Below are 27,179 nucleotides of genomic sequence, written 5' to 3'. Positions count from 1 at the left end.
GCTCTTGACAGAAACCTTCATTTTACCTCGTTTTACACCTAATTTCAGGACTCCTAACTTTTTAAGAAAAGTGTAATTAGTAACATAAAGCATTTTAGTGCGAAAGGTACCTTTAAAAGGTTTGGAACCAACAAAGCTAACAAACTAACTAAGGCAGTGGTAGACCAGCAACTCAGTTTTCTCTTAGGTAAAATTACCGTCTGGTGGCTTTGAAGAGAGCATAGATAACAGCGCTAGTTCCCCGCCCTAAAGGCCGTCCGATGGCTCCTGCCTGCTTCTCCAAATTGGGGCCGTGCAGACCGCCAATCTACTGTAGGTAATATGCTGACTATGGAGAAGTACTTCATACAACCACACTTCAAAAATCCCAACTGGCCCTTTAAGCTCTGTGAAGATTCACTGTGGTCTCCGAGCCAGAGCCTTGTGAGTTTGACTGATGGTTTTCTTCATGGAGATTACTCTTGCAGTCCAAAGATACAGTCCACTCAGAGATTGCACTCACCAAGTTAATTGCTAAACTCTGGTCTGTAGCCAGGATTTTAGAAACACTGGGGTCGTGACTCCAAGTCCCCTAAATGCCTCCTGCTTAATCATTTTATGTTTATAGCACTGGGTAACAGAACATAGCACTGGATGCTTGGTGAGATTCTTAGATGTTTCCTGATTAGATAACTTGTTCTTCTCCTAACTCTATAATTGATTTAATCCAGGCATCTTTTTTATTGAACACTAATGCGTCCATATACTTTGTTACATGAAAAAAAGGGTCAGAACATATCTGTATTACCCAAAGCAAGGCATCATACAGGCCAAGTCTCTAACACATTTTAGATAAGATAAAATGCTTTAATTTGAATGCAGTTAAACATAAATGTTTAAGCAGCATATATAGATAAATACAAATAATAATATATATGTACACATATATAATATATATCTCTACATATATAGAACTATAGTTCTCTAGTTATTATTTGTTGTTTGCCTAACATGACCTCAGTGTCTCAGTAATAGCTACGACCCTGGCTGAGATAAGTACCCAGGATAGCTAAAATGAGTTGGAAGACATAAGAAAGACACATGGTAAACGTATTAGCCATATTGTTAACATCATCCAACAGTTGATGGAATGACTGGTTTAAACTTTGACCTACTGTATTGAATTGTGAGCGCAGGTTTCCTGTACAATTTTGAGCAACATTCCAGGTTTACTCCCTTCCAGTTTTACCTCCAGATAAAGTGGCTCAATCTGAATAATCTGGATAGACTGTTGGCTTGTTTATGAGAAAGACAAGAAAAAAAATCTGGTGTTAATACACAGCCCTGGCTCTGTAAATGTAACTCTGACCGAATCACACAGGACCACTCCATTAGTGCTGATGCACTGGACAGAGGAAATACCATGGACGTATACAGTGAAAGGCAGTGGCAGTGAGAGGGACGTTAAATCACCTTCTGAGGGATCAGTGGATCATACGACAACCACTCATACGACAGATCTGTTCTGTATGGGTGATTTAGGAGAACTTGGTGCATTCGCCAATTTTCTCATATTCTGAATTTTCTCTGATGTACAAACTCAAGTTATGATTAGTCCAAAGTATTAATTCTTGATTTATTCTGAAATATTGTTATTTTTTATTGTTCAGAACTTGATAGAATATCTGCTGTGTCTATACCACTGCTGTACTAGCTAGCAAGTTTTTTTTTTTTAAATAAATAACCCAAATCCTTTATTTGGGGAAAAAGCAGTGATCAAAATGAGAGAACAGTGACCCTTGTGTCAGAAGAGAAGATTTCAACAATGTTTTCTTCTGTAGGATTCAAAAAAGAACAGGAAGTGTAGAGGCCACAGCTTTGAATGACTTCAGCCCATCTGCTCCCACAGGACATCACTAGTTTCTCAAACAGTATATACTGTATATATATATATATATATATATATATATATACTATGTAGATATACATTTTTCCAAATACCAAAATTTTAAACCAAATACCTACCTAACGAACAAAGGTGACTATAAGACTGTAAAATCATCATTGAAAAATATAAATACAATTTCCCTCTGGGAAAAAAAGCATGCAACATTTCTAATACACCATCATTTAAAGAATCGGAATCGAGTATCGATAAGAACAGGAATAGAAAAGAAGAATTGGAACCGTAATCATAATTGTTAAAATCAAATCGATGCCCAACTCCATCCACCTTAAAGTATAGTGAACTTAAACATGACTTTTTCCCTAAGGGTCTTCTCACACTGCTCAAGCATGATTCACAGTCTAGTTCCTTTGATCGTTGTGAGCAAACTGTACAGGGCTTATCCGCTGCCCAGTTGAGAGAGGTGGCCATCAGCACAGCTCGATTGTACGTGTATGAGCATGAGCATTGACGGCGGACCTGAGGACTTCTTATATATGTCTGTTCCATGTGAAGATGCCAACGAAGGGTTTGCGGTGGTCTGATACTGTTTACTACAGTTTTTGCCAGATGAAAATATTCATAAGCAGTTGGACAAAAAAAAAACCTTAAGGGGGGATCACGTATAATTAAGTAAAAATTGTGTAGCGGCCTGGATCATTTGAAGTAATGTGAGCGCAGGCCAGGTCGTGGGGGAAGGGGGGGGGGGGGGGGCAATCACGCTAAAGCACGGGGCATGGCTCAACTTACAGTATGGATGATAAGTGTGAGTAGACCCTAGAAGAGCAGGGCAAGACTGATCATTTTCTTTCCTTGATTGGAGGCCTGTGAGTCACTTGTAAACACATACACACATGCATGCACACACGCACACACACACACACACACACACACACACACACACACACACACACACACACACACACACGTACACGCACACACACACACACGCACACACACACGCTGTAAAGCAATGAGTCAGTATTGTGTATGAATAGTGTATCCTCTCTCGTCTAATCACCAAACACTGCTGACCAAATTCCGCACAATGTAAACAGGACACTTGTCTGCTGCTTTGTACTGCCCAGTCTTAACAATGCAAAGGCAGCGGTGAGCTTCCTGTCACATACAGTAGCCAGGCTTTAATGAAGGGAGAGCTGTTGAACAGGAAACCTCTTAAGAGCTTTTCTACTACTAGTAGTACTTTTTGCATTACTGAGGAATTTGTATGAACATTTGCCTTACAATATCAGTAATTCTGAAAAAAGAAAGGGTATTTGTCCCTGCCTTCTGCAGGGTTTCTGCTAACTTTTTACTTACACCACCCTTCCTGCAGATGCCCACAGCACCACTTCGCTCCTCTGGTTTCTCCTCTCGCTCTGCTGTGGAAACTAGTTCCAGAGTGAGCCATAGAGGAACCAGGATGGCCCAGAGCAGCTTCCAGTCCTCCCAGTCACAGAGCAGAAGCAGACGCTCTAAGTCACTGTGCCAGGCAGATCAGGACGCACATCCTATCACTGTGTTGGTTCCTCCAGAGAACCCCTCCTACCAGATCACTGTGCCTCCTCCCGGCAGCCTAAGGCGCAGCCTCAGTGGGACACTGGCCCAGGAAAGAGGCCACTGGCAGGAGGAGGAGCTGCCGTGTCAATACACCTACAAAGGCCCCTCCCACCGCACCATCAGCCGTATCACCAACCGACAGCAGCACTACCAGCAGCAGCAAGGCTCTGCCCTTGGCCAGGAGGGCTGGGTGGGGACTGGCAGGGGGGTTCCCATGGCAGGGGATGGCTGGGGGACGCAGTGGCAGCAGCATGTGTCCAGGGCCAACCATGTCATGGGGACAGGGCAGTACCAAGCCTCTCTCCACCGGGCTGCCTCGCTCCGCAGTGTGAGGAGTGTCGGGAAAGGAGTAGATATCTTGGATGGAGCATCGATACACAGCAATGACCCCCTGGAAGAGTGAGACATGTTATTTGCTTACGTCCATGCATTGATGTAAAACATCTGGGCCACCTCTGGCCTGGGTCAGCTTTATTTCTAGCTCTGTCAAATATAAATTACTTGTAGAGTGGTATGTGACATATTATTACTGTCATTCATGTTAATTTTTTCTGATTTTGTTACAGACAAGATGGATAATTGAAAATAATCAACAGATGAATCAATGCTGAAAATGATCATTAGTTGCTGCGTAATGTGATTACAGTTGCACATTGACGATTGAGTGGCTGTTATCAGTTGTTATCACTACCATAGGTGTGAGGCAGTATGGCCATACTCTACCTCCTACATGGCTCAGTAGGTTGTAATTATCTATTCTATTGGTAAGCTGAATTCAGCGACAACAGTAGGAAGTATCAAAAGACCAAAACTCTGCGTAAGGAAGAAGGTTGAGGTGGTGGATGGCTCCAATAAACACAGGACTTTCACGCAGAGCATCTGTGGCTCTGGAGGTATTTCGATCCCCAGCTCCTCCTGTCCACATGTTGAAGTGTCCTTGAGCAAGACACTGAACCCCAAATTGCTCCAGATGGTTGACCAGCACCTGCCGTCAGTGTTTGATTTTGTTTGTGAACGAGAGGCTAAGTTGTAAAGCACTACAGTATTTAAATTGCAGTTCAGTTACAGTCCATTTACTTACTGTGATGTTTTTAAAATTATTTAAGTTAACTTTCTTAAGTAACATTTACTCAACATTCTCAACTAATTCCATGAACGTTAGTATTTTAAACCTAATCAGGATATTTTCCTTAACTTACCATGTGGTTCTGTTGCTTTAAAGTAAGGTTAGTTTTTTTTTTTTAATTCACAACGGGAATGCCACGGTCATGTCTACAGCAGATGGTAACCAAAGATTTCCAATAGTCTCACGGGATATTAAAGGTTAGGCATAGATCTGCAATAGTTCAGGTGTCTTGCAAGAGTTTTTCTAGGGTCACCAAGTAGTCCAAACCAAGCTAACGGTGGCCCTTACCATATGAATAGATGATAATGGCCTTCTGAACCTACTGGTAGGTGTAGCTCCTCCTAACCCATCTCTATGAGGCTGATAACCACTGATGAACACCCATTCAATCAAAAAGGGTGACCATACATTACTTGTTATGGCCACAGTTAATATACAGCTTAGTGTGTGTGTGTGTGTGTGTGTGTGTGTGTGTGTGTGTGTGTGTGTGTGTGTGTGTGTGTGTGTGTGTGTGTGTGTGTGTGTGTGTGTGTGTGTGTGTGTGTGTGTGTGTGTGTGTGTGTGTGTGTGTGTGTGTGTGTGTGTGTGTGTGTGTGCGCAGTGTGCAGGGGCTGGACATGGCTACAGCTGTCAGATATCTGTCTGAGTCAGATGCTGGCCTGCAAGTTCTGGGAGCTGCATACATACAACACCAGTGTTACCATAGCAACGATGCCAAAAATCAGGTTGGTGTTTGGTCATATATCCCCTATCTGCTGTATATCTATTTATGTATGTTATTGATTGTCCACTTGTCCATCACCAGCAGCTCTTCCCATATACAGTATGTTTGTTTTTACAGTAAGATGTGTGTTGTTCACCATCTCCTCTCAGGTCCGTGCTCTGCATGGCGTCCCAGCTCTAGTTCAGCTTTTCTCCAGTGACAACCAAGAAGTGCAGCGTTACGCCACTGGTGCCACACGGAACCTCATCTACGAGAACGCTCACAACAAGGCGGCACTCATAGATGCTGGTGGAGTGATGCGTCTCGTCAGCATCCTGAGCAAACCTGACGAGGAGCTTCGGAAGACCATCACAGGTAGCTACTGTCTCTGCCTTCAGACTGGTTCGAACCCTGCTTACGTCCATGCATTGATGTTTATCTGTAATCCAGTCACATAATCCAGGCGTTGTTACTGATTCATCTTTATCCATTTGTTGCTGGTTGAATGACTCAGTCCTGTTTGTTGTGGCTGCAGGTGTCCTGTGGAATCTGTCCTCCAGAGACAACCTGAAGGAGAAGCTGTCCAAAGAAGCTTTATCGGAGCTGACAGAGAAAGTACTGGTTCCGCTGTGCAGCAGCATCCCACTAAGCCCATCTGAGAGAGACATCTTCAACAACACCAGCGGCTGCCTCAGGTGACTCCACAGAAGGCCCTTGTTTGCTGGTCTGTGGGCAGTCTTCGACATTGTCTTCATTCAGTATTCCAGCGGCCTGACTGTAGATGCTCCTCCTGAGCCTCTCAGTGCTTCCCTGGTGTATCCAGTACCTTCTTACCGAACTCAACATGGGAAAAGGCTGATACCAGGGTGGTTTGGATCTTTAATGATTATCCTAACCTGGTGTAGATATCCCTCAGACAGGGTAGGGCACTGCCTATTGTATGTTCACAGACAATGATGAAAAGGTGTGCCGTCAGCAAACTTGATGATGTACAGCTGAGGTTGATAGGAAAGTCATGTTTTACAGATATTGTTTATCAACCAAGGTAATGGAAGAATCCCAATCTTTACGCAATGCTGAGAGTATCTTTAAACTTATTTCAGTTTATCCTGACAGAGATGTGAACTTATTTACTAAATTTCATGGCAATCCATGCAATAGCTGTGGAGATTTCAGACCGAACCAAAAACGACAAACCTGCTGGTGTCACAGTAGGGGTTCCTGATCTTCTTAGGACACTAATGCCAGGACACTATTTCATGGCAAACCACACAATATTTGTTGTGATATTTCAGTCTGGACCAAGTGACTGACTGACCAAATAGAATTGGTTGAAGAGATTGAAGAGTAACAATCTGATCCAAAACCAATGTTCCTCCGTGTTGTTTCCCTCAATTTGGTCTGCTGAATGGCACTAAATACAGCATCCATGAACCCTATCTGACATCGCTATGGAGACAGCAGGCAGAGGCACACACCCGAGTTAAGAACAGGGGCAGCATTTGGTTGACTCTCTTTATGCTGACTTTACAGAATGAAACATAAAGCATTTACTGCTGCTGTTATCTCAACGGTGGAATTTGGTCAAGATCATAAAAGCAGCATTCTTCATTTCCACCACATGGAGCTGACGTTAAATTCATGTTACACCTTGTAAACATGTCTCTGAAGAGTTTCTGGACAGAGATAGAATTACATGTAAGAGCTGTGAGCTCCAAAGAAACCTTACTTTTTCAAAGTAATGACGGTTCTGCTGAAGGGTCTTAAGAGAGCTAAATATAGCTAAAATTAGTCAAATATAAATTTTGAGTAAGACAGCTTTACTACACTGTGTTCTGATAGCATAGCCTTGGTTTAAATGTCTCTATCTGTGTGTGTGTGTGTGTGTGTGTGTGTGTGTGTGTGTGTGTGTGTGTGTGTGTGTGTGTAGGAACTTGAGTTCAGTGAATGAGAGGACGAGACAGAAGATGAGAGACATGCGAGGCCTGGTGGACTCCCTGGTGTCCTACATTCAACAAGAGGACAGGGCAGATGACAAGGTAGCTGTGACCTGCACTGTAATAACCTGTGACACTTTTAGACACCGTCAATATATTATGGTCATTATGGCAACAGCACACCGCGCTGCAGGCCTTGCAAAACACCGGTTGCTATGAGCACCAACCACCTCAGCTGGAGATAAAAAGACCAGAAAAGCCAAGATTGCACAAAATGAGAGATTTCACAGCATCTTATTACATTTAATAATGTATTCACAGTGAAGGATAAGGTTTGTGTTTTCTATATTTTTCTCATTGTCAACAAATCCTATGACTCAAGACCAAAACCAACGCTGTTATAAAATCATTCCAGTCTTTTGGGGGAAATACATTCATCAAATAAGCCATCGAGAATTTTTTTGTGTAACAACTATTAACAGAGAAATTACGGGAGTCGCTAACAGCCGGACGTGGCTAACACTGATTAGCTCGGGACATTAAGGTGAACGCATTCAAACGTCTTTTTTAACCACTAATACTGCTCAAAATAACAGCAAACCTCTGCAGTAGCATGAGAAGAGTCCCTACACAGAAATTGAAGCACCAACAACGAAGTTAGAGAACCAGGAGTTTATTAAGAGTGTTGTGAAGACGGCCGGTGGCACAGTGGTAAGAGCAGCCGCCCCGTATTCTGGGGCGATGGAAAAAAAGTATACGGTGCGGTTGATGAGGGATGGGGAATCCTCCATAGCAGTCACACAGCGTGTTGTGGTATTCAATGATTCCAGGCCACGGCGATAAATGTCCATCTCTTGTTAGCATAAATATTCTTTTTCGGTGCCCACGGGCTCACAGTACCCACAGGCACACCGAAAAATGCCAGCACAGCGAGACTGCTAATGCTAACACTATCTGTAGCCCCTTCCAGCAACACACGCCCCCACCCCCTCGTTCGACATTCCGATGCTGCGGGGAAATTTGCTGTCTGACTTTTCCAAACCTTTTACATCTACTATTAATGACTTATATTTCACCAAACTGCCACAAACCACAAAATGTACGTGTTTTTCTGGAATAAATCATCTATGGGCTCATTCATTTTGGAATTGCATTTGGTAATTGACTTGAATGGACTTTACTATGAGAGGAGCTGGTACCAGGGCCAGTAGTTAAGTCTTTCAAAACATTTTCTTTAATAAACTCCAGGGGCCAGTTGTTCAAAGCATTTAATCTGGATCAAAATTATCCGGATTTGGAAATCCCATTTTTTGCTGTCCAGAATCAGGTAATCTGTCTTACTTTTATGCCGGCTTTTCAACATTGGATTGGATCACTCTGATCCAGATACACAGTTTTCAAGATTACTACTATATTATTACAAACAGCCACTTCCATTCATAATTTCTTTTATGACCCCTCATCTAAGCCACAAGAAATACAAAACAAATATGCAAATGCATTGTGGGTATTTTAAAAAAGGTCTTAAATGAAAAAAAAAGAAGAAGAAGAATGTTCCGGGTTCTTCGTCATTTGAGTAGGAGAGACCAGCATTTTCAAGCCTTTCTTTAGGAGGCAGATCTGAAGTTTCACTTTGGTTTGCTGCAGTTTGGTCAGCTTGATTTGTTCCTCTGCTAGGAGGATATGTGCTTCTGCTCTTTCAGTTTCTCGTTTGAGAAGTGATTGATAGGCATCATCATCATTATTATTTGGCAAAGGACGCTTCAAGCCTCTTTTCTCAGCTCCTATGACTGCTGAAGGACCAGACCAACCTCTGGCGTTCTGTCAGAATGAGAGACTGACTGGACGTGTAGTGAGGGATGCCATTGTTAGACATTATGTTCATCTGTGATGATTGTTTGTTTGAAATTAATATACAGTGATGACAGAAAAATTGAATATTATTTTTGTTTGTTATTGAAATCTGGGGGATTGTTTCATTGTTTTAACAAGATCATTTTTATTTTATTTTATTTCGACTTTACTTTACTGAAAGGCTTATTTGGTAGCTTATGTACTTTATTTACTTTCTCACTTTAACGGTTAAACAAGTGCAAAATATAAATAAAAGTATATACTGTACACTAAATGATACAAAGATCAAAGTTATCCAAATCCTACTGAAAAGTTTTGAACAGCACAAAGTGAAGATTTGATCCAGATTCAAACTAGGATTGGATTCCGTGATCTAATCCGATTTCAGAATCCTTCTTTCCCTTTTGAACAACCCATTTTCAAGATTTGATCCAATCCGATAACCATAATCCGATCGGATTACCTTTGAACATCTGGCCCATGGTTCTCTAACACTAACACGTTGTTAGTGCTTTAGTTTCTGTGTAAGGACTCTTATCATGCTACTGCAGAGGTTTGGTGTTATTTTGAGCAGTATTAGTGGTTAAAAAAGCCATTTTAATGTGTTCACCTTACTGCCCTGAGCTAATCAGTGTTAGACACATCCAGGTGTTAGCGACTCCCGTAATATCTCCGTTAATAGTTGTTAGACAAAAAAAATTGTCTCAGTGGCTTATTTGATTAATGTGTTTGCCGAAAAAGATACTGGGATGATTTTACGGCGGAATTACACTTTAAGTTTAATCTATTTTTTTTTTTAGAAAAGCCCTCAGTAATTTACTATTACAGCTGGACAATGTCACTTTTAGCAGCCGTTACTTAAACAGGAGGAAACAGTGCGTTTATTGGGGACTATTTTAGGTGGTGGATTTATTTGTGGCAGCAGGATTGTGTGTGAATAAACTACAGTGCGTTGATGGTAATGAAGGAACAAGTCACGCAGCGCAACAGTGTGGCTCACTGATGTGTTTTTAATGCAATTGAGCTCTATGGCACAGAGGAAGAAGATATAGCAGGATTTGACTACTGAGGTGGATCAATGTGTTGTCTCTCTGGGTATTTTCATGAGATAAGTTGTAAATAAGAAACCGTTAGAATAGCACCAGCATATAGCACTGCAGGTTGCATTATTCTGTGTTGTAGCTTCACTGGCAGCTACACTGGAATTGCACTGAATCACTAAAGAATGTTCGCTTGTAACCCAATTCAGACCTTAATCTCTCAGTGGCTCATTTTGAAATGACATTCTTCTTCGCTCATTGTGGTTTGGCACGTCACCCAGCATTGACTCTGGTTAGGAGAACTGTCTTTGCATACACTTGGATAAACCTTTAACCAACTGGCAGATGATTAACAACTGCTCTGCTTCCATTAGACATCAACATGAAGTTGGATTTAAATCAGCCACATATATCTTTAATGTCATAATCCATAAGAATTGAGATACGTTGTTTCTGAGTCTGTTCTTTCAGAGCCTCCATTCTGTCACGTTCACAGTCAATATGTGTGTTGACTTTAAATTTTGATTGATTTTTTTTTTTGCTCTTTTCTAAACTTTATTGAAACCCATTCACCTCTCTACTTCCTGTCTGTCCCCTATATGTTCCCCTCTTCAATCCATACAAACACACACACATGTTCCTATCACACTTCTGCCCTTACTACAAGCCTGACCCAGAAGTCGGAAGTTCAGGATTTCTGATTACAAGTGAACGCAGCATGACTAGCTTCATATGACAATACAACTGCTGTCAGCAGCGTCACTAACACAGCGATGCATTTGCATTCAGAGAGGGAATGTCACCACAGACACAGCTCAGAACACTCGGCAAACATTAATGCCTCCCAGACAATGAATCCTAACTTTGTATTTACTTAAAAAAAATATGATGATAGCTGAAAGATGCCAGCTATGTTTCTAGGCCAAGGTAACTTGGTCACTTCAGGTGTTGCTTTCAGGGGTTATTTCGTTAAGCAACAGTGTCTTCCTCCTGATACATGAGATTAAATCCAGATCCTAATGCCCCAATGTGTTGCTGACTGTCATATTTTTGTCAATATTAAGATGTACTCATAATGCTGTTGGTTTGAGTTTGACAAACCAAGAGGTCAAGAAGCAAGACGTTTTTATGCCTCTGTCACCTGTTAAACATTAGGACATCAGATTTCATATTACTCCCCACAGGAGCCATTGTTTGTAATAAATAATAAATATGAGCTCACTGTATAAAATGAGCTGTTGTGATAATCACAGCCTCATCAAACTTTACAGCCACAAACTAGAGACATTCGGGCATTCAGAGGATGGCTGGCTTTCCTAGGAATATTGACGATAAGGGGGTTTCTGAGCAGTTTACACAACAAAGTGTTCACCATCCAATCGCCCTAAAATAGATCTTTCTTAGGAGTTTCTCAAGGTCTAGGTCTAGGTTCTTGTCAACCTCTCTGTTTGTTTCTTGTGTCTGTCTGACTTCATGTTTAGGGTTTGGAGAATTCGTTATGTGTGATGAGGAATCTGTCCTACCAGCTGTACACGGAGCTTCCTCCCTCAGTCAGAGTCCGTCTGGAGGGCCCGACGAGAGGCTCTGCCTCCAGGGGCACTGACGCCATCGGCTGCTTCACAATGTATAACAAAAAAAACAATGAGGTAAAATGCATCACACTCATTAAATTACACACTAGAAACACGACTCAAAGCTAACAGGGGTTGCAGAAGTCTGCAAAGTCTGAAGGTGTCAGCATGGGAAGAGCAATGGCTCTTTATTTAATGTTAAAATTTTAATTTAATTAAAAACATGCTTAAACGCATAATCCGTAAGAATTGAGATACATTTAGCGGCCTCTTTGGCAGTAAGCTTCCATTAGTGGGTCATATGATCATTTCCCCATTGTTTTAACCATAGACTGTATGAAAATCAGAATCAGAAATACTTTAATAATCCCAGGGGGAAATTGTTTAAAAATTGACGTAGCTTCTCCGTTGGGGTCCATTCTCTCCACTTGATCCAATCGTACTCGCCTACGGGATTCACCATCTTGTCAGACTTTGACTCCTCCTCATTTCCTCTTACCAAAAAATCGCACGTATATGAAGTTGGGGGGAGGGACATACGTCCTTCTGGCTGACGTATACTGAATAAACAACATTAGCACAGGGCAGAGACTGACACGGCACTCCGTGTCTCGAGTGGAGATTACACCGACTCCACGAGTTAAGTAGAGGCACTCCCGTGTCAGTCTAGTGGAAAACACACCGGCTCCGGGGGTGCAGCCAGCATTTATGATCTCTGATTTAAACTGATATTCAACACAGTACCATGCCGATAGACTGTAAAACACCGACCCTCACGGCCTGAATCCTCTCGCCAGATTAGCATCTAGCGTATGTGCCATAGATAGTAGACTGTATTCAAGTCATGGTGCAAAAGTGCGGCTATTTAATTAGCATAACAAAGCTAATGTTAACACATTGTGTTCCAAAACCATTTGTTGGTTCAGTCGATCGAAGAGCAAACCATCTTGTTACTTATGGTAACACCACCACAGAAATGTCCACAGTCCAGGTCAAAATGACAGAGTTAGCGTGCTAATGCTAATCCTGACAACTAGCCTCTGAGGAGAAGTCTGGGCCAGAGGCTAGCTGTCACTCAAGAGACCACGCCCCTAATTATTCATAAACTTTAAACTCCAATAAAATAATAACTAGCCTGGTACAAAAAAATCCACCCCCTCAGTGTTGTCATGGAGATATGACCTAAACATACAGACTAGAATGTTTTTTTGTTCTTAAACAGGTTTAATGATGCTGTGAAAACGGCCTGTTTAACATGGAGGTCAATGAGAAACTGCTCTGTTATGAAAACCTGCTCCTAGTGTGAACTCGGAAAACTGCAGTTTTTGCCACTTTCTGATTGGATCAACCAGGAAGTGGCTGTGGTGTGGGCTTGGTTTTAAATTACTCTTTGATAGATAGGAAAGACAATTAAATAGATGAAAATATTACAGATCATATCTTTAAATGCATTTCAGCAAAGTTTTGTAATGGATATTGTGTTATTCTAAATTTTGACACTAACGTCTTTATTTTGACAGCAAATATATATCAGTTTCAAATATCGGTCGACTCCTACAAGCTAATGCTAATGTTGCTCTGTGTCTACAAGATTTGTCAATAGCCAACTGTTTGCTAGAATATTCAGATTTAAATAGAAATGATCAGCATGGTTACATTCAGAAACATTAAGTAGTTGCATGCAGGCGAATCTGGCATTATGTCATATGCCACTTTTGAACATTTTATATGTTTATGTATTCATTTTATTTTTACTTACATTATTTACCCTTGAAGCCAATCATAAGATGTCCCAAATGCATGTCCATGTTTAGATCCAAAGTTTATATAATCAGAAACTTGTTGGATATTATGTCATTATGTATTTGTCTGCCACAGCCACACCCATCACATGCCTCTAAGTGATGTCACTGTTACTGCTATTCCTGCTGGTGATCGTCCAAAGCTTTTCATCTGAATGCTCCTTTGGCAACAAAATCCACATACACTGTTTAATGAAGGATTGAAAACATATACATGCAACTATATTTACGGCTGCTCGACCATTTTCTGCTGATTATATACCCCTCCCATTCTCTTCTGGAGTCTTACAGACAACATAAACACTATCCAACCCTTTATTTATCCTCCTCTGGCTCGAAAACATACTCATTTTGCCACTGGGAGCCTCTATTATATCCAGGTCATCTAACTGCCTGTCTTGTAAAAATGACGTCACCAGATCAACTTCAGACCACTCTGTTAATCTGCATGCATCTCACCCCATCTCAAGTTCTGCTTGTCAGATGCACCGCCATTATCAGATATTGATATGTGCTTGAGTCATTTTTGTACAAGTGATTTTAAAGATATAGAGCCTCAAAAAGTTAAGCTTTAGGTCAGCGTTCTCTCAGGTATCTCAGTAATAGCCAGTTAATAAGTGGCCCCACAGATAGAAACCCTAGAAGTGGACTTGGGTCCACAGGGAGGATCAGTTTCCAATATAACAAACAACCAGTAGATCACATTACTAATTTCAATAGCAAGCAGTGGAGGCTGATGGAGAGTAAACATCAGGCCTACTGTTACATGTATGTTCCATAGTAAAGTGAGGATAAAAGGACTCGTTTAAATATATTAGGGTCTTTTCCATGTGCTATGCCCTTGCTTAGTGCAGATCATTTGGCAGATCATGTGGAGGGTGAACAGGGAGGATTTATATCCTGCTTTAGTGAGGCCTGGGGATAGTGTCCCTCTGTTTGTTCATCTGGCACTACACTATAGAGACAGATCTTGACAACTCCTGGCTAGACTGTTGAGAAACCAGGTTTATTAATTCAGAGTCTCTGAAGACAAGATTGTTGTTTTTGGAATTTTTCCCTTGACCTGCATTTGGTCCATGACAACCAATAACCAGATTGACTGTTACACACCTCCTCAGAGCAGTGAGCTTAGCAACGGTAACAGGCGCTGCAGGCCTGTCAAGCTTTGTATTTCCTCACCTACTGAATGACAATGTACAAGGGTCTGTACTAAGAGTGATACTCTGCATTTAAGTATGGAGGATATATTTAAGCCTTTCCATAACCAAAAACACTGAGCCAAAAGTGAATGAATTAAACAGTGGGTTAGTCGGTTAATCTGCTAATGTTCTGTGAAACATACATTTTAAAAATGTGGACAATAAAGCATACGTCTAACCTCGTTCCTATTTCTCCAAGGGGAGCGTTCCTTTGTTCCCAGGGTCCTATGTTCCCCGCTTTTCACAGAAAGGGTCCCATGTTTCCCGATCTGTTATTTTTCCCACAATCACAATCATTCCCCCGCAAATAGGTCTATGTAGACCCTAACACTACTCCCTAACCGTAACCCCTAACCCTAACAAAATGCTGAATTAAATCAGCGGAGGCAGAGGCTTATGCGACCGGGGAACATAAGACCCTTTTGGGGGAAAAGGGGACCCGGGGAACATAGGGGTGACCCCTCTCCAAGTATGTAAGCTAAGTAGCCAAACAGGGCTAAGATACACGTATAAGACTAGCTAGCTTTACACTTCAATACCAAAACAATGCTCTTTCTTTGTTTCTATGTCATCTACACGAGTCAGCAACTGGAGGAAACTGACTTTTTGCCTGAGACATGATGTAGCTTTAGCATCGGTCCTTTAGCATGTCACATACCATGAGCATAGCCATCAAGTTCATATTTGAAGCGAAAGTAAATGTCTTCCTGTGCTTCATTTTAACAGGCTATGTACCATTGACTGTAAAACTTTGATGGGAAAATGTAGACTCTTCTGGTCTGCGTGCTGGAAATGGTTCTGTCTGATTTAACTTTAAGACCTTTTTTGAAGAATAGATTTTCATTTCTAAAAGGAGTCAGTTACAGTAAACAACATTACAACATTAAATGAGTCAGCCAGAGACAGGTTTTTCAGCTGGCTGATCAAGCTAATATTAGCTTAAGCTAGCTACAGCTAATTAGGAGCTAATACAAGGGAAAAACCGATATAAGTAAAATCTAACTAAATATACTTACAGCTGTGTAGCTACAACGGAACATACTGTATGTAACTATACAATAAATTAAAAATGTATATTTCTTTTCATCTCCACGACAGCGTAACCAGGATCTGTTCATACTGTCGGAGGTGTCCCGTCAACCGAAGGGTGCTGAGTGGCTGTGGCACCCTAACGTGGTGGGAGTGTACAAGCTTGTCCTGCAGAACAGTGACTGCAGCTCCACAAGCCGCGAGGCTGCCATAGGAGCCCTGCAAAATATCACTGCAGGAGAAGCCAGGGTAGGATCTCACACACCATATAAAAATCAACTATGCACGTTTATTCATATTCCAGAATAATTTGGATATATTATTATTATCTATGATTTTTGGTTGCTTTGGCTTTTTTCAGTTTTTTCATGTGATCTTTGTTCTTCTGTGCCAGTGGTCATCAGTGCTGAGTGGTGTGGTGATTGAACAGGAGCGGATGCTGCCCATCCTGCTGGATCTGTTAGACACCAACAGTGACATGGAGCTGCGGCCTCTGACCGGCCTGCTGAGAAATTTGGCCAGACACTCCCGCAACAAAGACCACATTTGTAAGATGCAAACTACCGGAGATCCGTTAGATGCGTTCTTACTTACTGGAAATACTCTGGTTTTGGTTAGGAGGGTGGTACCTGGGCAGAACATGCAGGAGGCAGGGTATGACGCAGACTAGAGCGTATTTTACACAGTCTATGGTCTGGTCCCATGAAAGAGAGACAGCTAATGCTAGTAAGGCCCCTCCTTTGTGTCATGTGGAACCAATATACAGCAACACAGCTGAGTGTGTGTGTAGTTGTCATAATAACATGAAGGATAAGTACCAGTCCAGTGCAGGGGTTTTCAGAGTGAGACGCAGACCAACCCCAGGGGGCTCCAAACAGTTTCAGGGAAGGCTCAGTAAATGAAAGTGAAACTATATAACATTAGTTATTATTACAATAGTCTTTAAAAGAAGATCACATTGAATAGCCGTGGGGTTTGGTTAAAGACATAGTTCAGAGATAGCCTCCAGTAGTTGAGGAATGTGTTTCCCTCTTTCCCAGAGTCGGGAACTAGTAATTAGTTATAATTAACTCTTATTTATGTATTTGGTGAAGTCTGAAGTTATGTCAAACAAAATATTAGGCGGTCTTGTCTCAATTGTTGAGTTTTATCATGATCCCAAAGGTATTCAGTAATTGAGTGAAAATAAGAGGGGGTGGGGTGGGGGCTTTTTCCAAGCTTTGTCTGAGGAGAGGCCCACGGTCTCACACTTTGAAAACCCCTGCTCAAGTTTGAATCAGTGCTAAAGTTAGTAAGGCTATAATCTTCCACTTCCCAAGTGGAATAGAAACGTAATACCATAATGGGTCTTCCCAAATGTTGAATGTTATAAAAGGACGGAGGCTGTATTTGATTGCTAATGCTTTATGGACACTTATATGCTCTTCTAAAGGAATTCCATATAAATAAGTCCTGAAACAACAAGCCGGCAGAGTTGGACCTTTTAAAAGTCAGAGCATTAAACAGTCCAGTAAGACAACCTCCCTTTTCTCTTGTCCTTGCAGCTAAGAACATGGTGAACGTTCTGGTGTCTAAGCTGCCTAGTGACGGCCTGCAGAAATCGCCCTCCAGCGAGGTGGTGGTCAATATCTGTGGAGCCCTCAATCACTTGGTCACCTGCAGTTCTTTGGCAGCCCGTGACATCTCATACTTCAGTGGCCTGCCCAAACTGGTGGGCATCAAGACATCCCATGATAACAGGTAGGATGGATCTGTGGTACAGTAAGAACAGTAAAAGTAAGAGTAAAAGTTATTCAGTCACCATAAAGGCTCTGTGTGTAACTTTTTACATGTATTAATCCTTTTTCATTAACAATGGGAGAACAGGTTATAACATAACTTAAAAAATGAGACCTTCCCCGACTTTTTCGGTTGCCCATAATAGCCTGTGGACTGTCTTCTATGTAAAGGACTTGGGAACAAATTTTCCAGGAAAATCGAAAATATGTGATATTTTGCACACTCTAGAGTCCCTTGCCTCTCTACAGCTCCGCTACACTCAACAGTGGGCAACATTAGCTAATGTGAGCTTAAAAATTAAAGTCCGCTAACATGAGCGGCACCCACCACAAGTGGAGTCCACACATGCTCTGTTTCTGTCAGATCCAGTGGGGAGTCGAACTCTGGGCGGTCTGTGATCAGACCCCAGGGGCTGGGGTTCGGGTCATCCCTATGTCCCCCGGGTCCTATGTTCCCCGGGTCCGGGGCTCGGGGAACATAGGACCCTTTCTGTGAACAGCGGAGAACATCAGACCTTTTTTTCTTGGTCCCATACAAAGCGGGGAACATAGGTATGCTTCCCTGGGGTTTACCATGGCTGAGGGTATTGTATGAATTGCAAGCTAGCAGACATAGCAAAATACTCCCTTGAGTGGATAACGTAAACTCAGTAATTCCCGGGGCTGATCTGACTAGCTTGCTGTTTGCAAATGACTTTCATCAGCTAATGTTACAAAGCTGCGTAGCTAAATTACATCTAGCTGGCTAACCTTAGCTTACCAGGACCTAAGCCAAGATTGGATAGCTGGCTGTGGCTCGGCTATGCAGCATGAATCTGTCATCAGTTGCTTTGTGGCGTTGGTGGATGGAGTCATTTTTAAACATCAAGCTAACGTTATTCTAAATGTGATTGTAATGAATTTCACAAGATTCTTTCAACATGACAGCAGTCATTCATGTTCAATCTCACTATTTTGGCTGATACTAGCTTGCACCTAAGGAGTGCAAGCATGCGCGCGTAAGGAACAGGATTCCAACTGCAGTTCACTTAATGGCCACCATTAGTAATTAGTTTATTTATTTTCGGTCCTACAATCTTTCAGCCTCTGTTTTCTGTCAATGACTTTACATATTTTGGAACAGTTACTGTCCTCCCCTCTGGCCGTTGACCACCAAAAAATAACCTTTTGCTAATTTGCAGGTCAATTTAGAGTGTTCACTTCCCTTCTGTTTATGCTCTGGTATTTCCTCCTTGTTTCTAACTGTCTGACCCTGTGTCTTGGTTTAGCTCTGGGAGTCTGAAAGCTGCCAGAGCAGCCTCAACTGTCCTCTGCAACATGTTCCAGTACAACAAACTGCACAAAGACTACAAACTGGTGAGACACACTGCTGATGCACGGACATTATAAAAAATCATCCAAATATTGCATACATAGCTACAAATGTGTCACCTATAATAAGAGAGAGGCACGTGGCTAGACAGGAACAACAGGAACTTGAAAACAGAAAATGAGGGCCGCAACTATCTTTTTATTGTCGATTCATGAGTCAATTATTTTATTCTTTTTCTCCATAATTTCTCCCTTTTCCTTCCTCTTGAGTTCAACAAGATAGATATCCAGTGTTTATCCAGTAATGCTGATAAAACTCAAAACCAATTCGTCTGTGAGCTTCAGTTTGAAAATGTGGTGAAAGTGCAAACACTCACGTACTAAGCTTTGAATGAACTGTCGCTGCATCCCTGACTTACAGTATGTGCCTTTTTCTTTGGGGCTTGGAGCAGGGGCTTTTAGTGCCTTTTAAACTGAGGGCTATTGTATGTTGAACTTGAATGACTCTGACTCCAGTAGATCTGCCACTGCTCAACAGCAAAAATAAAACTTTTTTTTCCTCCAAAGGGGCCGCTCCGCCAAATAGGGTAAATGGGCTGTTGCTGCGGCAACCTTAGTCCAGCCTTGTGCATGTCCTTGCCTTTACATTGCGCCAACCAGAACTCTAATTTACTCAAACTGAATGCTTGTCCAGCTTCTCCGTAGGCTAACTGGGGCAAGCTACACTTCTATGTGAACTCAGGTCTTGTCTAAAGAGCTGTAACACAAGTGCAAGTCTGGGGACACCTGTGGTGGGTTTGGGTATAAATATGGGTTTTATCAATGATATGATAAGATATACTTTATTGTGCCCACTGGAAAACCTTTCTTGGTTTCAGCATCACTGCATCACAGTTTTCATCTCCACCAGCTAGAATAGCTGCTACCTTACAATAATTCACACATTAAAATAAAAAGGCCAAGTATGGTTCATTCAGCAGTAAAAACCAATCAAAACAATAAAACCAGCAAAAATGGAATAAAGCACATTTCATTCTCTTTTTAGCTCTTTTGGTCTCCACTAGGGCTGGGTATCATCTAAAAACTAGAATATCAGTACCAACACCAGTTCCAGTACCCTTACAGTGATACCGATAACAATAGAGTACTTAATTTGATATAGTCTACTTTTTCCTACTTTATTCAGTTCCTATCATGTTAATCATGTAACATGCTTGACTTCACCACACCACAGAATGTTTGGTGGTAGCTAGTGATGGGTAAATGAGGCTTCATCAGCTTTACAATAACCTGACTCCGCCAGATGGATTGATTCGCATGCTTTGCATTGGCTCTGCATATCCATCTGGGATATCTTGTTTGGAGTTCCTTTGGGAAGGGGTGAAAACACTGGTTGCTGACTGGATAAACCATCTCTCTATCACCAACATACAGGCCATACCAACCAATCCGATCAACGAAGCGTATGACATACTAACAGGGTGTCGGGCAAAGCTCAGAAAGTAAACAACATGTTGTAAAGGATATTTTCTGTTTGTGTAACATGAATTTACGAATAAAAGGCACAATTTCAGGAGCCCGGACCATAAAAGCCTCCAGTTCCGATTCTTGCTCTTCTTTCAGATAAAGAATACTCTCTAATTCTGATAAAACTTGCTCGGTAGCTGCTCATCTCATCACAATGTTGTTTACACTGAACAGTTGCTTCTCACACTTAAACCCGCCTCAAAACCAACACTGATTGGACGTTTGCTTGGCAAAAGGTGGTGCTGACATCGGGCGTGAGGCGGAGTACACCCTGGACAGGATGTCAGTCTATCACAGGGCAGAGACACACAACTATTCACACTCACACCTTTGGGCAATTTAGAGTCATGAATTAACCGAACATAAAAACGGGGTGAAACTTCATGATTGCCAGCCGTGAGCGACTCACTACTGCACAGACTCTGGTTGCAAAATTAAAACCCGCTGGTACCAGGTTCGGGATATTTTAGCTTTGCTTTTGTACAGTGGGAGGAAGTGATATACAGTCTACGGTCGAAAGCAGAAGATTGACACATTTTAACTTGACATTTTAAAATTAGATGTCAACTTGCATTTGAAGATAGGGCTCCATAGATAGAGCACCTACACGTACACACATTTTTGTGTGCTGTAAGTAAGTGTTTCATCTCTGGCTGACAGCGGAGCAACCACAGGAACGAAGCACACTAGAGTTAACTTGGTGCACCAGAGTTTGTTTAATCTGCAACATCTGAAGAGTTTCTGTGCGGCAGCAGCTGTGAGGGCTGTTATTTCTCTCAGTGCTTCTGGTTCCTTGCACCAGTGATTTGACTGGGCTCTTCTCTCCGACAGTGTTTTGAGCAAAGGGCCACATTCTTAAGTACATCCATCATAAGAAAGATAGATTACAGTAAAGGGGTTTGGCTTTGGTCCTGACAGTCAGAGGCAGCCAGAACATCACTAATTGGTGTCAGTGATCTCTACGGTTCTGTCACTGCCCTGTGACTTGACAGCCACCTCATTGTGAGAGGCTCTGGGTAAACTTTAGTTACGGCTCAGAAACCAGATCACAAAAGTCGTCTTTGAAAATAGTTGACCCACAGGATTGTTAGACAGGCTTTCAGGACATTCAACCATTTTGCTCCAATTAGTGGTCCTGTTCATGGTGTTTGTGATTCACCGTGTTCTGCTCAGTCATGTTTTATCAATATCTTCTTTCATATCATTTGCTATTAATATATATTGGGCCTCATGCAAAAAGAGATACACAAACAAGTGTTCTCTTATTTTTGTTCATATCCACGATTTGTTCTTGTTTTGTTAGTACCCAGGTTTCCAGGATTGACCCATGTTGGCTTATTTTGCTCTTCTCTGAGCTAAGAGAACTGTTCATGAGTGGTCGAGAGCACCAAGATGAGAAAACAACATCTTTTCACAGCCCACAGATTGTATGTCCATTGCCAGGAAAATTTGAGCTCAACACTCATCACTTGACACATTTTCATTACACTCTCACTCTCACTACCTTATAAACTTAATTACTTATTGTTCAACAAACTGATTACACTTCTGTATATACTGTATACATATAGCACTGTCGCCTCACAGCAAGAGGGTTCCTGGGTTCGAATCCCGGCTGGGGTCCTTCTGTGTGGAGTTTGCATGTTCTCCCTGTGTCTGCGTGGATTTTCTCCGGGTTCTCCAGCTTCCTCCCACAGTCCAAGGACGTGCAGGTGTTAGGTTCATTGATGTCTCTAAATTGTCCGTGGGTGTGAATGTGAGTGTGAATGGTTGTCTGTCTCTGTTTGTCTCTATGTGTCCTGTAATAGACTGCCGTCCTGTCCAGGGTGTACCCCGCCTCAAGCCCGATGTCAGCTGGGATCTGCTCCAGCCAACGGGACAAGCGGCTGAAGATGGATGGATGGATATATATATATATATATATATATATATATATATATATATATATATATATATATATATAGTATATATATATATATATAGTATATATATATATATATATATATATATATATATATATATCATATAATGACTATCATATCATCAAATTTATATTATTTTATTTATATATTAGATTATTAAATGTTAAATGAATGTTAATGATAACATTTTTTATTCAAACCTGTTCTAAAAACTTGAAAGGCAGACAACAGTTTAGGAGTCAGTGTGACAAAACGTGAGGTAAATTTTAATACAAATATGGACTTGGTGTAAATGCTTTGACTTTGTTTCACTGAAACTTTAACAGCATGTAACATTTTTGGTACCTGCAAAGCAATTAAAAAAAAATACCTAAAAACTACACTTTGGCTCAGTAAACTCTCTAAATTATACAGGTAAAGGAAGGCAGCTTTATCAAGTGAAATCTTGGTGGTGTGTTAGCCACAACTGTCTTAAACTCTATGAAGTTACTGATTTTACTCAGCTGTTAACCGTAGTTGAAAAATATCATGTAGTGAACTGACAACGTGGTAAAAAATAAGGGGTTATTTAAAGCCAGTCATGACTCCTGCTGACTCGCTGAGCAGAATGAATCAGTCTCATCTTTTGACTCTCATGGAATTCATCCAATTTGGTGAGGTTAATCTACCTTATAAGTCACATATTTCAGTGTATTAAATTAAAAAATATTGAACTACATCAATACAAATGTTGTGTTTGTGTGCTGTAAAATGTTTTGGTTACTGATTGACAACCGGAATCAGCCCACACAGATTCACTGTGTTCCGTTTACAGTGGGACATTAAAACCTGCACCACTTAACGTGTAACAATCTATTTAGGTCACAAAACCCCAAACCAAACATTAATATGGTGTTTTACGCTGCTGCGTGTGTGAGGGAAGACATCAGGCCTGGGGTTAAAATGGAGAGCTGAATGTGTGGGTGTTGGCTGATGTTGTGCTCTAAACTTTTGTCTTCACCAGATGGTTTTCTACGTCTGCACACATCTGTTTTTGATCCCACTTGACCTCTGCACCTCTCTTCCCATTGGTCTTCATCTTTCCTCCTTTTTTTCTGTTTTGAGAGTCTGTTGTCTGGCTCTGGGCATGTCTTATCTGATTTGGCTCTGCAAATGCAAATATTTTCTTTGCGGCTGATAGCAATTAGATTGTAGAGTTACAAAAAGTTCTTCCACACGTTGGGATGGTTTTCAGTCTGCCATCCCACACATTGGGAAATCAGTGGTGGTGGAACCTTTACTCTAAACATTCAGTTTTAAATCCTATCAATCATTTTGTGTTAAAAATACACATTGGAAAACAATCAGCAGGAACCAGAAAGCAGTGACGACGGAACTGCATTAACAGCAGATCTAAAGTAACCTGTAAACTATATTTAGGAAATATCTAGAGAATTTATTATGATGCAAAATCTGTTGACTTTACAGTACGTAGACAGCAACGGAGTCAGGATCCTTGAGGAAGATAATCTGTTGTTTTATTGGTTTGCTAATGAGTTACACAAGATTTAAAACAATATTAACCGATTTTTTGGGGCACTTTGCAAAACACAGCACAGCATATATGCGTGTTAGCAAACAGTGGCCTATTTTACCACTATTTATCCAGCAGACACATAATCATTCATTTAGTTGTGTAAGTCCAATATTCACTTTTAGCTCTGTTTTGGTTTCCATCTAGCCTTGTGAGCACATCCTGCTCTTGTGAGCTCCATTGTATTTTTCTCTCAGATCAGTCTGGTATTGTACAACAGAGAGAGACAATTTGGAGAAGTTTGCCCAAGTGACCGAACCAATCAGCTTTGGTTTTGAGGCGGCTCGAAGTGTGACGAAACGAGAAGTGACTGTTCAGTGTAAACAACATGGAGGCTTCCCCAGATGAGAAGAGCAGCTATGGAGCAAGCCGTTCACTAACTCTTTTTTTTCTGGATCCTTCTGTTGAATATGGACCGGGCTCCTGAAATTGGGCCTTTGATCCGTAAATTCCCGTTAAACACAAAAGGAAAATACCCTTTACCCACATGTTGTTTACTTTCTGAGCTTCACCTTGACGCTGTTAGTACATCATATGCTTCATTGATCTGATTGGTTGGTTTGGCCTGTCTATCACAAACATAGGCGGTGATAGACAGGCCAATGATGATGATTTAGCCAAGATCTCCAACCGAGAGTTCCCAGATGGATATGCAGAGAAAATGCTAATTATGTGACTCAATCCATCGGGCGGAGTCAGGACAGTCTCCACCCACTCCTGAGAAAAACATCTGGCTCTTTAGCTGCTAAATGCTCCAATGTGTTCACCAGCTAGTTGCCAACATTATCTGTCTGTGGTTTGGTGCTGAGCAGGTAGATAGGTCGATACAGTGAGCTTCTAAAGTCATGATGAAACTGCAGTTAGAGCTTTTGCTTCCATAGTTGTTCAGATTAAACGGAACTTTCAGATTTCAGTGTGAGAAAATATATATATTTTTTATATATCAGAAGATAAAAATGTATCTATATGTATCTATATATTTATTTATAATTTTTAAAAATGTATATTTTATTTCAGGGGGTCCTTAAAGTTTTCTTTTTGTTGCGTGTTTCTGTCCAACAATAACCCAAACGATGCTACAACACTGACAACACACACCAATCCGCTCTGGTTTCATCACCACCAGTGTAATTTATTCCAGACTCAATATCAAAATACTGTTTTGAGCAGCTTTAATGTTGCTACCTGGTGGCAATCTATTGTTGCTTTTCCAACAACTGCGCTGGATGAAAAATCTGACATGTTAAAATACAACTAGAACAAGTTGGTTTTCCCCAGTTTGAAGTTGATAAAGATCCAAAGTGAGTGGTTATAACAGGATTAAAGCAGCCTGGGCACGAACAAGAGCAGCAGCTCCTTTTATAGAAGGATGTTGTACCAATCTGCTGTGGAATGCCACCTGATTTTAGAGAACATGTTCTGCTACTGCCTGCTGTTAAGGATGTGTAATTGTGAATGGAAATACAGAGGAAAAACAGTAATATACTGTAATTTTAGAAGTATAATAAACTCCTTTGTTTTGGTCTAACATGGTGACGACACTCCTCTGTGCCTTCTTCGGGGGATCTCTGCTTTATCTCCTGAATACTCTACTTGTGTCCGTCACTGCCAGAGTCTGGCCCGGGTTTAAGTTTCTGAGTGAATGCTCTCAGCTGGAATGCAGAGAATCTGGCTGAGATATTTTGGGTTTGTCTCCTTTGTGCCTTCTGGGATGAATAAAGGAAGAGTTTGGCTATGTGGACTGTTATGTTCCTCCTGTATAACTCCACCCTCCCCCCGTACACACACATCAGCCCCCGCCGAACTGCACCTGACACAGCAAAGAAATGTGTTTATCTGGCTGCTGGGTGGCCATAGTGAAGTTATTACATTTGATAGATATCCTGTTGTGTGTCTGTCTTCAACCCAGTCTCATGTAGTTCACACAAAACAAGCTACACACTCTGGGCTGTCTTCACACGTCACAGTACTAACAAACTGGTCCAAAGCGAAATATCTGGAAAACTACTGGACAGAAGTTTGCTGCTTTCTGTTGCTTTTCATGGTTCCCAGAGGACGAATCCCAAATATTTCCTCATCCTAAACAAAGGCCAACATAACATTTCCTGAGTTACCCAGAGAGGAACAACATAATGATGGGGTGAGGGCCACTGCACGAGGCATTTAATCACCACTGAATGGCCGTGGAAAAAGGAGCCTGGGTGTGATTACTCATTAAAGTTGCATTCATCAATATTTTCACATTAACAATGGTTCAGGGGACTATATTTAAGGGGAATGGTGTTTCACTTAGTGATGAACCCACAGAGAATTATCACCCAGATTTTCTCCTTACGGAGCATTTTAGCATCTTTTAGCTCATCGTTTTGGTTTTTGGGCCACAACCACTCTTCTCAGTGAAGAGGCTCTCATTATTCCATCATAAACTACTTGCTCAGCCCCAAACTGCAGGTGAAGTTAGAAACTATCTAGTTGAGCTAGACAGTGGAGCGTGTAGCTGCTAACGAGCCAGATATTTTTTTCAGGAGTTGGTGGAGACCAAAGACAGAGCTAAAAGAGGAGTGAATGTTGGACTTACAGACGCCACGTGTCCAAAAACATTCCTCCAAATGAATTCTAATGTTACTCCGTATCTGCTGTATATGAAAATAAGCAACTGTTTCCAAACATGTTCGTTGAAACTACTTTGGCGATGGCTGAATGATGATAGTGTCAACATTTTAGTTTTAGCTTGTTCTAAAACAATGAATGGCAAAGGACTGCTGATATGCAGCATTGTAGCAAATCAGACCAAAAAGATGAAATAGTAGTAGATAAAGAGAATACGCTGGTTTATATGGAACACACCAACCCCAAAGCGTTATCTCTGTAATGCCTAAACATAACCTAACCTACCTTACCCTAGCCTCGGAGGGCAGTGCTGCAGGAAACACACTGGAAAACACTATTCAAAGGGGAAACACAAGGGGACAGTAAAGATAAGGACAAGACGCTGAAAGTCATTAAGCAAGAATCATGTACTGTAAGTCAGATGTTGCAGGGTCTTTACATTTGAAGTTTGATTTGTGGGAACATTTTAAAGGAATTCATGTGACGATGACTAAAGAGAATGGGAGGGAAAACGTGGTGTAAAAGTTAAGCAATGGACTATTGGGTTGTTCTATTGAATGCATTATAGGTGAAGGAAGTATCAAAGGAGTCTTCGCTTATTAAATACTCAAATATGCAGGTGAAAAGTACATTAAATAAATGTAAATGGGAAGTTAGAAAAGAAAGTATCTCATGCCGTTCCCCCCTCACACGCTATGGTTCAGTATTTGTAT

At 41.3% G+C, this 27,179-nt stretch overlaps 1 protein-coding gene across 1 annotated transcript in view; it reads left to right on the top strand.

Moving 5' to 3' along the window:
* LOC310949624 (plakophilin-3-like) overlaps window positions 1-27,179 on the top strand; it is a 46,474-nt gene that overhangs the window by 16,722 nt on the left and 2,573 nt on the right. The window contains exons 3-12 of the mRNA XM_083917123.1: window positions 3,261-3,883; window positions 5,212-5,335; window positions 5,484-5,688; window positions 5,849-6,008; window positions 7,244-7,352; window positions 11,626-11,790; window positions 15,815-15,994; window positions 16,140-16,293; window positions 17,290-17,485; window positions 18,792-18,879. Coding sequence (XP_083773249.1) covers window positions 3,261-3,883; window positions 5,212-5,335; window positions 5,484-5,688; window positions 5,849-6,008; window positions 7,244-7,352; window positions 11,626-11,790; window positions 15,815-15,994; window positions 16,140-16,293; window positions 17,290-17,485; window positions 18,792-18,879 — 2,004 coding nt within the window. The remainder of the gene's footprint in view (window positions 1-3,260; window positions 3,884-5,211; window positions 5,336-5,483; window positions 5,689-5,848; window positions 6,009-7,243; window positions 7,353-11,625; window positions 11,791-15,814; window positions 15,995-16,139; window positions 16,294-17,289; window positions 17,486-18,791; window positions 18,880-27,179) is intronic.

This window comes from Echiichthys vipera (assembly GCF_963691815.1).
Source record: "Echiichthys vipera genome assembly, chromosome: 1".
NCBI lineage: Eukaryota > Metazoa > Chordata > Actinopteri > Perciformes > Trachinidae > Echiichthys > Echiichthys vipera.
The sequence above is the reverse complement of the archived record's forward strand: the minus strand, read 5'-3'. Positions and strand labels throughout refer to the sequence as shown.